Source organism: Triturus cristatus, chromosome 4_1 (genome assembly GCF_964204655.1).
Source record: "Triturus cristatus chromosome 4_1, aTriCri1.1, whole genome shotgun sequence".
NCBI classification, from domain to species: domain Eukaryota; kingdom Metazoa; phylum Chordata; class Amphibia; order Caudata; family Salamandridae; genus Triturus; species Triturus cristatus.
The window spans coordinates 80,262,568-80,276,279 of NC_140585.1; the positions used below are offsets into that span (position 1 = coordinate 80,262,568).

The 13,712-nt window shown below is 44.9% G+C and overlaps 1 protein-coding gene across 1 annotated transcript in view; it reads left to right on the forward strand.

The window, feature by feature from the left end:
• Window positions 1-11,768, forward strand: part of AIP (AHR interacting HSP90 co-chaperone) — an 85,225-nt gene extending 73,457 nt beyond the window's left edge. Inside the window, exon 6 of the mRNA XM_085651651.1 lies at window positions 9,817-11,768. Within this exon, the coding sequence (XP_085507777.1) occupies window positions 9,817-10,019 (203 nt within the window). The 3' untranslated portion in view covers window positions 10,020-11,768. The remainder of the gene's footprint in view (window positions 1-9,816) is intronic.
• Window positions 11,769-13,712: the final 1,944 nt, after the last annotated feature.

Consider the following 13,712-nt stretch of genomic DNA (forward strand, 5'->3'; position numbering starts at 1 on the left):
TGTACGTCCTTTCGACGCCCTTCCTTCAAACATGGTGCCAGATCAGCATCTACAGACACCACAGGGTCCTCATATAAAAACTAAGGCCAGCCATCCACCTCTAGAGGCTTCTGCAGGGGCACATATAGGGGTAATAATTTCAACGGCCACAGACGGGAAATTTCTACTTGTGCCTCAAATACTACCTCCAAACAATGACTTCCTCACGTTTCCTCCTGACCATCTAACTCCTGTCGGGGGATGTCTACAAAACTTCTCCCCAAAATGGAAATCCATTCCAACTGGTCAATGGGTGTTGGACATTATCTAACATGGTTAGTGTCTGGAGCTCATCACAACTCCTCCAAATATTCCACCCCGCTCACACAAACTTTCCATACAATCTATATTACCTGATCGCACAATGCGCCCATGCCTACGCCTGGTACCACCCTGATGCGCAGATTCCATTCCTGCGCCCGGAAGCTGATTTTGTTCTTCCTGACCGCTTGGCAGCGGTCCTGCCTAGAGGCGAACCCAGGAGTCCGGTCGATATACAAACGGTCTCGACCACTAGCTGGGCATGGAACAGGCTCCTGCGCTACATGGGCCAGTCCATTTTATATTCCTCGTCTCTTCCATTACCAATTATCCGCTGGCTTCCCATAACCGGCGAGAAACTTGTGCAACGCACATTGACTAATTTTGCAATCACCAAGTTGGGTGATTTGTACCCGGCCGGGCACATATTCTCGGTCTCAGAAGATGCACGCTTTAGGAACACCACATTCATGGACAAATTTGTTCCCAACCGTCTTTATTTAACAGCAAGATCTGAGATAAGGGGATTCCCACTAGAGTCTGCCTCTTTCGAGCCAATGACTCTCCTCATTGAGAAGGAAACAGGGGCGCATATAATTTCAAAACTGTACAAACTGTGTATAGCACAGGTTCCCTGCATAGACGATAAGCTGCGTTTGGAGTGGGAGTCCGACCTGGGACATCCTATTTCGGATGATCAATGGTCCGCCTGCTATAAGGTCACCAAAAGAGTATCATTAAATAGTCGCCATAAGCTTTTACATTATAAGTTTCTTCGTAGAAGCTACATGACACCTGCAAAACTACATAAAATTGACCCGGAGAGGCCGCACATATGCTGGAAATGCGGCGCCCCACACACTGATTTTGCCCATATGACTTGGACCTGTCCACGTATACAATCGTATTGGGTGCAGATACACAAAATACTGGGGGAGATGCTTGGGCTTACTTTGGTTCCTACCCCGGAGGTTGCATTGTTGGGGTATGCAGTCAATTTTCCCAAGATAGTCCGGAGGTTGGCATCTCTGGGTTTTCTGCTGGCAAAACGAGAGATTGCACTGCGCTGGGGGGGCGGGGTGGTTCCCACGACACAGGACTGGCTTACTGGTTTGGCCTTTTGCAGCACAAACAGCGAGATTTATTCTGGTCTACTTCCCAGCATAGCGCGCCCTAAAGATATCTGGGGTCCCTACAGAGCATATATCGCGACACTGTCCACTGTCTCTTCATCCCACTCTAACTCGGGGATTGTGCCCACGGGGGTTGGTTCGCTCATGTGGTCGGAATACTGTCACGTCGAGCAGGGTATCTGGGTCGTGGTGGTATCATCCCGTTCCCCCCGGACAGGCTCAGATAGTGGAAAATGCCGACGTCAGAACCGCACTAGTTTATGGGTGGCGGTTTGTTGCCCGAGAAAGCATTTGAGGGGATAGGGCTTCGCAAATGGAGTTGTAAAGTGGTGACGAGTCTGAGTTATGCTGCAAAGGCAGGGGTACTTTCACCGCAGGGATAGGAGTGTATACTGTAAATGGAGACAGATGTGCTGTCATTGAAATGTGCTTCACACACCAAAGACAAATGTAACTGACTGAGATCTTATTGTTGATTTGATTATAAAAGATAAATAAAGTTTAAAAAAAAAAAAACTTTCCATACAATACTAAGCTCTGCTCAAACAAGAGATAACAGCTCTTAGTCAAAGGAGCCATAGAGCCAGTTCAACATCAAGGAACAGGAGTATATTCACTATATATGCACTAAACTTTCTCATTCCCAAAAAGGATGGTTCACTAAGACCCATGCCCGCATTAGACCTAAATGATGCCTACTTTCATCTACCCATACATCCCGCGCTTCGCAAATGCCGACGGTTTGTCTTCCAAGGAAAGCACTATCAATTCAGAGTGCTTCCCTCACTATACCATTTAGGGGAGCCCTTGGCACCAGGAAATCAGATCCTGTTGACATGAAAAAAAGATGGAGGACACTGAAGAGCCGCAAAAGCAAGAACAGAGGAGCAGCAACTGACTTGGCACCAACCCTGCGGCCTGCTGTCCCCGACAGTTGTGCCAAAGTCGACTTGTTCTGCAGCTGCTATGCCTCCAAAAGCTTGGAAGGACTGCCTACACTTCAAACATGACCCAGGAACGCCCGTGGAGTAGCGGAGCTGGTTCCCTTCCTCCTGCAGGCACCCCAAAAAAACTGCAAGGACTCCTGACCGCCGCAAACCCCACACCAGAAAGCACCAATGCACCTGTGTCCTCTAGCCCGAGTTAAAGTGGGCCAACTGTGCCAGTGTGGTCCCCGGCCCTCCAGAGACTAAGCTCATCTATGGTTTACCCACAGTGGACTTTTTGCTGCCTGCAGCCTTTTTGTGAAGGCCCCCTATACAGCGAGTGTCTTCTGTCGTTAAAACCTGACACATCTGCACCTGGCCGCCATGGCCTGAGGAGAAGAGGACCGAAGGTGTCCCCACGCCCCTAGCATCGTGAGTTCTAACCTAAGCTCTCTTGTTGGTTCAGGTGGACTAGGCCCCCAGTCCCAGCTTACAGCCTCTTTTTGACTCGAACGATCCCCATAGACTTACATGGGACAGCCAACGCCATAACACACCTCTGCACGCCCCAGAGCCTCCTGAGGTGACCTGTTGGTGTGGCTTAGACCCTGCCCCATACTCACCTTAATGCCAGAAGATTGGTCCTGTAACTTACTGTAAAGTACCTGTATGCAATATGTCTCTTCTCCATGGGATAAAGTGCCCATTTTTTTAAAACTGTAAAAGTTCATAACTGAAAACATACTTACCTGATTTTGCTGAACTTGGTGCCTAAAGTTTTATAAATTGGTGTGGACCACGTTATTGAGTCGTATGTATCATTTATTGACTGTGTGTATACACCAGTTGTCCAACACTCCTCTCTGATAAGCCTGAGGCTGCTCAACCACACTACCAGAATACCTTGGGCTTGCTAGAGCAAGGCCCTGTGCACTTATAAGGGAATACCTGGACTCTGCACAGTATACTTTTTTTTGGTATGTAAAGAGCCAGCTTCCTACAATAACACATGCTGGTAGTCATTACACAAGACGTGGTAGCAATTCCTGCACTGGCTCAAAGCAAAGGAAACACATCCACACAGGTGACACGTTACACTGTGTGGATAAGTGCTTCAGCACCCCGAATAGTAGTAAGTGTGTCCCAAATAATGCAATACACTATGTCATATGCAAGTAGTGTTGTTTTTCTCTAGGTTTACACCTTCAGTTTGCATGCTACCTTGAAAAGCCCCCCCTCCCCACTATATTACTAAAGCCTTGTATGAATAGTTAACCTTGATGATAGGTTATCTCTTTCAGTCAAATGACTCCTTGTTAGTCTGTCTTATTCTTGATTTATTGTATCTCTGCAAACAGCCCACGCCTCATTTCATTGACCAACACCTATCTGTTCACCCCACCAACCATTTGCATATACTCACATAGTCCGAACTAAAACATTTTTTACTCGTTTTTATTAAATCTACCACAAAGATACTGGAGTAAATGCGAGGAATAGTTTTCTAGCAGGCAAATTACCAAAACCAGGAATCATAGTATTAACTACTAACCTTAAGTTCCAGATCAGCGTGCTGCTTGCCGCTGGAGGTTCAACATCTTATCAAAGGGTAGTAAACTCAATTTAAAAGGAAGTACAAGACGGTATGGTAGACATAGCTTTCTATAAACTGCATTACGAGTTCAGGCCTTCCTGTTCTATTTACCGGATCTGATCATTCTCGGACTTAGATCAGAAGACAAAAAGGAATGCTAATTGATGAAAAATTGTTGGAAGGAAAACATTTGTGTAGATATTGGCCCTAGTGTAAATGAACAACTGGAAAGTGCAACATCTAGGTGCCAAATAGCCACATCTCACGTGTGATGCTCTCTGCTATTTATTCTTCTTGGGGGCTCTGGAGTCGGGTACTCTAGAAACCGGCAGAATTCTGCGTAGTGCCACCTGATGCTCCCCTCTTTTATGACCGGGATACATGTACAGCCTTCTCCAGATCATTGATTAACAGTGACGCAGACAGTGGGCAAGAAAATCTTAAGCTTATGTATGGGCCTGACCAGCACGTGTCGGTAACCTCAGAATGCACATCATTAAGGGTGGGCAGCTGTGGATTTGCTATTCCCCCCTCTTGTTTTGATGCTAAGAATACATTTCTAGTTCTCAGTTAGTGTTTTCTCTGATAGCCATAAATAGTAGAATATGTGCACGCATGTGCGGGATCCACAGAACATCATTTTAAATAAATTACAACAAAAACATGCCTAGAATTGGCAACATTTTTAGTACATTCTCCTTTTTTGGTTTTGAAAAATAAATCCAAATAGACTAATTGACATTGTAATAAATTTGGCTGAAAACACCACAGTGCTAGACCCTTTTCAAAACCTCAAAATAAAGGGAAATGTAGTGTGTAATAAGATGGGCACACCCTGTGCTAATTGGACACTGTACCTTTCAGCTGCGGTCTGTGCTGGTAAGAGCGGTGGGGTCGGGTGAGGGGGGATTTCGACGGATGATGACGAGGGAAAATTCAATAAATAATTAATTTTCCCTCTTCATCGTCCGTCGAAATCCCCCCTCAGTTGGCACCAATGCTCTTACCTGCACGGGCCGCGGCTGGTACCTTTAATGATCATCATCGTAAGCTGTCACCCTTCCCATCATACAGTGCCGGATTGTTATTCCAGTTGACAATGTGAGGTACTGGAGTTGCATTGTCAGTGTTCCATCTTCTCCAAAAATGCAACCCTCTACTGAGGAGCCCCGCCCACTGACATCAGTGGAGGATCGCTCACAGCTGCCCAAAGGTTTAGTGCGACCAACTGCATTGTCTCCTAACCGTCCAGTGTCACCCCCATCAGTCCCACAAAAGCATACAGAGCAGAGGTATAACCATCAGTGGCTGACTGAAGATGAGCCTGCTAAAAGGAACAGGAAGGGTTGTCACGCTGGACGCTCTAGTGAGAGAAGTTATGACATGTCCCGCATATCCAAATCCCACACTCCTCAGCAGGAGATCACATAAGGGGATTCTCAGGAAGAGAGCAGGAACCCCGCCTCCTACAGTATTCTAGTTGATGAAAACAGTTGGATATATTCTGGGGAAAAATGACAAATTATCAGAATGTCATCCTCTCTTCTTAAGCGAAACACCGCCTCCTGAATCCTTGGTTGTGTCACCGCTAGGAAGTGCTCCAGGGCTTGCACATTTACTTCCTTAGAACCGTCAAAAAAAGAGCATGAGGATGGATGCTGTTGGCATGTACATTTTTAGCCACAGCCTTGAGGGTTGTCAGCTTCACCACTCTGTTAGATAGCTACAATGCCGTGGGAGATCTGAAACTCTGGTCTGGTTTATTGAGTGGCATCCAGAGAGGAATCCGGATGGTTTCATATGTTCCCAAAACACATGTTTGATCACTTCAGAGTATAAGTGCAGCCAAGGACTCAATGGAACTAATGCCAATGGAAAAACTCCATCGCTTGAAGACAGAAGTGTAAAAAACTGTCTACTTGAAGGAAAGGTTTTGCAAGATACAGTGTAAGTGCCATGGTAGAGGCCAACAGCATGCCCATTTTCCCTTTTGGAAAAGTTACTACAATCCACAGAAACTGTTTTTTCCAGAGGCTAAATCTCATATAAACATGGACTCTCGCAACATGCCCGATGGTAAGGCCCTCCCACAAACCATGACCTTTGTGGCACCACCGTCCAGCACCTAGGTGGATGGGAGCGTTTCCAACCAATATCCCTCATGATAAAATAAAATGAAAGAGTTGCTTGCTAGATATGGTACCTTCAGAATCTGATTTAGTTATTTTCTGCTTTCCATTGAACTAAAGGTGATGAGATTGCTATACTTGGAGCAACTGACTCTGGGGTGAAATTCATCTTGGTAAAGGAGCTATTGAGCAAGCCCCAGGTGGGTGAAGAAAAGGAAAATGTGCTCTGCCTTAGTTCAGAAAAAAAATGGTGACTAGAATTTTTTGTCCATGCTCGGCTTCAAATTTGCCAACAAATGGGTCAAGAGGGAGAAATTCCACATGCTGGTTCTTTATCAAATAGTTCCTATTGGATGACATTAGTGATGTAGGATGGCTATTTTCACATTCGCATCTGCAAGGCATATAAAATGTTTCTCTGCTTTTGAATAGAACATGCTTATAAGTAAGATTGTGTCCTCCTTTTCAGCCTGAAGTCTGCTCCCAGTGTATTTTTCAACTATGTGGTGGTGGTAGCAGCAGTGCTGCAGAAGGGAATATTCGTCTACCCATACTTAAATGAATGGCAGGTCAAAACCCCAATGAGACATGGAGACTATCCTGGCTCTTCTCTGCAACTTGGGTCTACAGATCAACTCATCAAATCTACGCCCAGTGCAAAAATACAATGTTTGTGGACTACAATAGACAATCTGCCAGCAAAAATGTATCTTTCAGAGGAACAACAGTCTCCTCTTTCTCGGAAAGCAACAATAGCCCCATCAGTCAGACAAATATTGTTATTTTTGGGAAACGTGGCTTCAAGCATTTTTCCTGTTCGCAGTCCTAGACCTGATATGCAGCCACTTCAAGAATTCTTGGAAGCTTAATGGTGCCAAAAGACATAGTACCGGAAAGAGACAATAACACTGACCAACTGAGCTACACATTCTTTCCGATGGTTGTGAAGAGAGTTAACATTCTGTGGGGTGCCCTGTTCCAGAAACTGTCCTGTCCTGTCTCAGTTGTCGCATATGTGCTGCTTGTAGGCCAGGGAGTCTACATGAGAGGTTTATCGGTTCAGGGCAGATGGTCTTCAGTGGAGATGTTGTACTACATCAACATGCTCAAGTTGAGGGCTGTTCATTTGGCTCCGAAGTCTTTCCTTCCTTCCATCTCTGCATTGGTGATCCTAATCCAGCTGACAATACCACAGAAATGCACTGTGTAAATGAGCAAGAGGGAACACGATGAAGAGTACTGTTAGGGAAGCACTATTGATCTGGCCCTGGTTGGGAACATTTCTTTATGGACCTCCCAGGCTTTTAGAGCATGAGAGCATAGGAGCTCAGTAGGCATTTTTAGAACGCGAATGGGAGCTAGATGACGGCATGCTGATAAACATCTTTTACCAGAGGGGCAAATCAACATCTTTGCTACCGGGAAAAACACAGAATGCCACACCTTCGCATCCACATTCACAGATAAAGGGGCAATGCCCTTTTGAAAGATGACTCCAGGATATTCGCCTACGCCTTCCCCTTGCTTCAGAGAGTCCGTATCAAACCGGAGGCCAAGGTGAAGATGATCTTTATAGCTTTGGATTGGCTGCAAGAATGGTGAGATCGAGATCTTCTTTACTGGTCACTTCAGCCTCACAAGAGGCTTATGCACAAGCGGAACCTGCTTTCCAATATGTCGGGCAAGAGTGTTCATCCCATCTGCGCTCGCTGACCTCGATTTCCTGGCCCCTAAGTACTTACAGTACAGCCACTTGAATCTTCTAGGTGGCTGCATGAAAATCCCAAAAGATGCAGATCCTGTCCCTTCTGTTCTATATGCTTTTAAATGGCAAAGGTTCTGCAAACGGTACCTCCGGAACAGGTGGATCCAAGAACCTGCCAAGAAGAGATGGGCTTACTGTACCTACGAAGCGAAATCTGGCCTTCGGTTCGCATCTGTTAAAGTGCATCGAGCTGCTGTTGTTGCTCAGGAAAATTTCCATTAATAGTTTTTTGCTCCCAGTGGTAAAAGATTTTACTGAGGACCTCAGGAAAGGTTTTCCTCCTCGTTTGGTGGCCTTTCCAATCTCTCACCCCTGTGGGAACCTAACTTTGTACTTTCCAAGCTAATGGGGGTCCTGCTTTTGAACTCGTGCACAAGACAGTTCCGCAACACACTTCATAAAAAGCGGGTGTTTGGTTTCAGCTTCAAGCTCTGTGTTCCAAGGAATTCTCTCTGGTTTTCAGCCTTATGAAGATTTCCTTAAGAACTCATTCTGCATTTTTGCTCAGATTGACTTTGGAGCTTCATACAAATCGAATGATCTTCCCATATCACTCATCTCTGGCCAAAACATCACTTCAGACTCTGGGTGTTGAAAGAGTTCTTAATTGTTACTTCCATACGACTAAATCCATTAAGTTCTAAACTTTTATTCTTAAATTATAGTGTACTCCGTTACGACACCACAAACCACAGCTAGAAGACGGACTCTTAGCAGCAATAAATAACCAGACCATTTAGGCTTCCTCTGGGTAAGCCTAAGGCGTGTTTCACATGTGTCAAAGCTACTACTGCTGTGGCACTGTTGAATGTGCAGATCGTAGAGGTTTGCGCAGCAGCAGCAGGGGGATCGGTGGACACGGCTGGGCATTACTGCGTAGACTGACTCCAGAACAGATAATCTCTTTACCTCTTCGCCATTGTGCTTGGGAGCCTCCTCTAGGGTCGCGTGTAGTCTGGCATGTTACTTTCTTCGGTCTGTGGATATTAGAGGGAGTTCCATGACGGAAGGAACAGCTACTTACCTGTAGTCCTAGTTCTCTGCTGCGGGTTATCTCTCTGAACCCATAAACAACTCCTGTGCCTCCCCATTTCCACACATTCATGAAAATGTGATACTCATCCTTCCTTCCACTGTATTTCCTGCCAAATTGAACTGCTCATTGACCATACAGTGCGTTATGGGGACGCTCACAGCCTCTGTAGTGGCCTAAATGTGTAGTGTCTAATTAGTGCCCAGCCAAGTAGAGCCTACAGTTTCCCTTTTTTTAATTATTAAAAAAAAAAAAGTCTATTACTCCTGTGTTTTTAGGTACAATTTTTTGCATTGTCAATTTAGCTAATTCTATTTACTTTTTAAAAATTAAATAAGGAAAATATATAAAAAATGTTGCTTCGTATAAGCATGTTTTATTTGTAAAAATTCTATTAAAAAAATAAGTTGTACTCCTTGGAACCTGCATTTGCGTGGAGTTATCCTGCTGTTTGTAGATATCAGGGAGAATACCCGTGGCCGAGACTAGGGCTACAGATAAGTAACTTTCCTATTGTGTAGGAGGCCAGTGCATGGGGAGAGGAGTGCACGGTTTTATATAGGCTAAGGTAACCAGACTTAATATTACTACGATTTTCAACAGCCTGCTAATCTTGAAGGCAATCATAAAAAGAAAACCTTGGAGGTATCCAAGTGTTGCCCACCTATTGATACAAGAAGGTTGTGTTTTAACCTTTACATTAATAGAAAGCTCTTGCTGACTGCGATCTGGTTTTTAGTTTTGCAAAAACATGCCTGAATGATTCTGTGGCCATCCTTTCTTGTTTGTACTCCAGCCTAGTTTCCTCCTTTACTTGCTGTATCCTGTCAGTTTAGATAATACATTTCTATCTCTGTTTTTGTTTCTTCACTTGATTCTTCTGTCCTTCCCACACCATGATTTTCTTTCTCATTATTTTTCTTGCCTCCTCCACAGACAATGTGAAAGCGTACTTCAAGCGGGGCAAGGCGCACGCGGCGGTCTGGAACTTGAATGAGGCCCAGGCGGACTTTGCACAGGTGGTAGCGCTGGACCCGTCCCTGGCAAATGTTGTCGCCAAAGAGCTGAAGAAGCTGGAGGTCCGACTGCGAGAGAAGGACCACGAGGACAAGGCCCGTTACAAGGGGATCTTCCAGTGAGCTGTGGAATCTGGAAACAGACATATCACGAATAACGCCCAAGGACCCAACGGTGTGGAGATGAGACTAGACTTCATTCTAGCATTTGCCCATTAGTTCCACAATCTTTCTCTTGTGACTGACAAGAAAATGTGGTGGCAAGGTGGGGAAGGCTCAATTATCTGACAAAAGTATAAAAGGCATGACTTGAACCCCGTGTCATGCTTGCTGTTACCACCCGCCACGCTTCCTGTTGGCACTAAGGTTTTTTTGGTTACTTCCTAGGCCATGTTCACATAGAGGTAGGAGGAGTGAATATCAAATGCCCTCCAGGATGCAGTTAGTCATGGGCTCTTCCCAATTCCAGGAAAGGCACGGGAAGATGGTGGTATCTTGGAAAAGGGGTAGCTCTTCATTGAAGTGGCAGATTCTTATTAAATCTCAATTACTTTACAGTTATTTTATTATTATTCAGCTTATTGGGTAGCTTTTCTTAAGTCTACAAGTGAAATGGCAGTCCATAGATTTAGGAACTCATTTTAAAGTGTGTGTGGCTTTGTAAAACCGATGTGCTTTAAGTGGGTGTGTTGTATGGCCTTGTCTATTAATTGACATTCCTGTTTTGCTCTTTAATATGACAGAAGATGGCTCCATGGTGTCTTTGAGAGGCCCCTTAATGGTGAACGATACGTGTTCCACACCTATGAGGAGACGCGCACACACACACACACACACACAACATGCTGCTGTAGTGTTGTTTTTCAGGCTGCGTCTTCATTTTTCAGCATTTTGATACCTGCATAGTAGTTACTTTTAGTACGTTTATAGATACCTGTGTCATCTGACTGGTCTTCAAACTTTCACCCCGAATATAAATGGTGGCCTATGTTTTTGGCTTCAGCAGTCGTAGTGTTCTGCCCCCTGAGAAGGACATCACCTATTATTTCGCTCTCCTTGTTGTTGCCACATCTGTGCATTACTTGTTGTTGTTTAGTTGTTGCCGTAGTGTTTCACTTCTCATCATTCTCTTCCTTGTCCGAGTGTTCGTGGTAGAAGCCTGTCTGCTCTTCAGAGTAGCTGCTGCAGTGTCAGTAGGGTGTGCAGATGGATCCCTCCTTTGGACACAGGCTCGGTTTCCTCCAGGGTATCCTCTTATATGGAAGCAGCCAAAGACTGTGTGTTTGGCCACCTAGGGTCACTGTAGCAGCCTGCATGGCTCCTGTAGTACCAGGTGACATTTGCTGGCTTTCTTTTAGGATTAAGTGAGCACCAGCAGTCTTCCTTCCTGTCTGTGGCAAGAGTTGGTGCCAAGCTGTTAATCCTTTGCGTGAAGCTCATGGAATAGCATTGATTTTATTTTCACATAGTTAACCTTTCAAGTGGAGTATGTCTCGTTATCAGACGCCACGTGCTGTTGCCCCTTCGAGTGCAGAGTGGTGATACCCCTGGTTCAGACTTCTGAGTGATGCAAGTGACAGTGTGAAGTAAGCCGGTAGAGGAGATAATGTGACACTCCTTAGACCAGAAGGCATCCTCTAACTGTACCCAGGTTTGTGCAACACTAATGTCCATCCTGTACATATACGGGTGCACCCCACCACCCCGGTAGGCCTTGCAGCCCACTGCTGTCTATGTGCCAGCTGCTTAAAGCTTATGTGCAGTGACCTCTAAAGACATTTTTTTCTATATCTATGCCTTTGTTTTTTATATATACCTTTTAAAATGTATCTTGCTTTGCTTAATATATAAAATATATTTATGTGGACACTGTATAAGGTTGATGTTTTACGTATGCTTTCCGGGAGGGGTGTGGGGACAGATTGTCACTCCGTGGTAACCCTTTGCCCACCTTGGCACACAGCTTTCTAAGATTTCCCCAGAGCCTCGAGGCAGTCACAGGTTGTCTGATTTAGTCAGCCTGAATCATTTCCATTCGCAGGTGCCTTTATGAATTTATCGTTGAGCGAGGAGTACTGTTGCTGTGTCCAATATCCCAAGATTTTAGTGCCATCTCCTGACATCTAGGACAGTTAAGGGTATTCATGGATCTCTGCTTCCCACTGGAGGACCCTCATTCCCATGCTCTCCCCACTTCACCTCTACATTTGGTTTCTTTTAGTACGTTTCTTTTTTGTGCCTTTTTATACTTCAGTTCCCCCTTGTCGCCTCTGTATGTCTGATTATTTCCTTTTGTTTATCCTTTTTTCACTTCCATGTTTTTTTTTTATTTGCACATAATTGCTCTACTTCTGGTTTCTCAGTGCCTTGCTCTTCCGGGTCAGGTGCCCTCCCTGAGCTCCTAGCCTCGGTCTCTTCCAAATACAGGCACCTTTCCCAAGAGCACCGACTATCTCAGTATCCATGGAGCTCTTGAGATGTGGAAGAGCCTGGCGTGACCTCTGAAAGGAAAGACTGTTACCAACATATCACACTCTCAAGACCTTTCAGACCAGATTTGCGAACCTACACCTGTTTCGTATGTCCTTGATATAATTAACGTGAGAATAAATTAGGAAACGTGTGTCCAACCAAGGAGCTCCTTTCGATGTGCTCTTCTGCAACACCAGGACTGCAATCTTGTGCCTTTAACAACTGGTACAGCCCGAGGCAGAAGGGCTATAAGGCTTTTAGAACTATCCACCCACAAAGTGTAGAATGTTCTAAATTAAAAAGGCAAAAACATTAAGACAAACATTGGAATGTTGAAGCTCTGGGCTTATACCGGCCATTATAAGCCCAGAGCTACTTTACTGTCTTCAGTGGAGCTCCCAACATTCCAATGTTCTAATAGCCTTAGTGCCTCTGTTGCCGGCTCTACCAGCTATTAAAGGCGTGAGGCGAAGGCCTTTAACGGCCTGTAGAGCCTGCTACGGAGGGCTTGGGCTATTAGAAAATTCTGCCCCTAGAGGGCGCAATGTTCTAATTTGTAAAACAAAGGCCTTAAAATCCAATCGGGCTCCGTGAGATCTTTGTTCACAGCAACAGCTGTGAACAAATATTAGAATGTTGATGTTCCGGGCTTCTACCGGCCATTAGAGGCCCAGAGCACTCCATTGTCTTCAATGTAGCGCTCAACATTCCAGTGTTTAATAAAGAAGCAGTCAGTAGTTTGATGATTTGACACTTTTATTTACATCGGCTCTATACACGGTTGTGCTTCCTCTTATTACACTGAAATAAGCTACGAGTTGCATTTCCGAAGACCTTGCCTTTGTTTCTATCGCTGAGTGTCTGATGGTGGCTCAATCAGGGAAGCTTGGTGTTTTGGTAGGAAGTCCTAGACTGACATACTCTACCATCTAGAAAAGATTGCGTGTTTGAGAACACTCTGAAACATGTCTGGGGCGCCTTGCCTGTGGTCATATGATAATCAAGATGGTCTCATTTCAAAACCAAATTTGCTCTTAAGTGACAGAAAAAATCATTTACAATTGAAAGTGCAATTTTAGGATCAGAAAGCCCCAACGTGGTGGATTGTAGTTGAAGAGGACACGCAAGATGGCCAAGCACTTCATGCGGCCATTCCATTGAGGCATCACTTGAGAAGTTTTTCACAGGGTTGAAGTAAATATTTTCAAGTGGGAATGTGAAGAGAACACTCCCATGTTTGATTAGATTGTAGGGGAAATGTTTTACTACTCTCGGAAAACGTACTTGATTTATACTTGCTTGTTTAGCCCTTACGGAGCCACTTTGATAGTCCAGTATGCATAC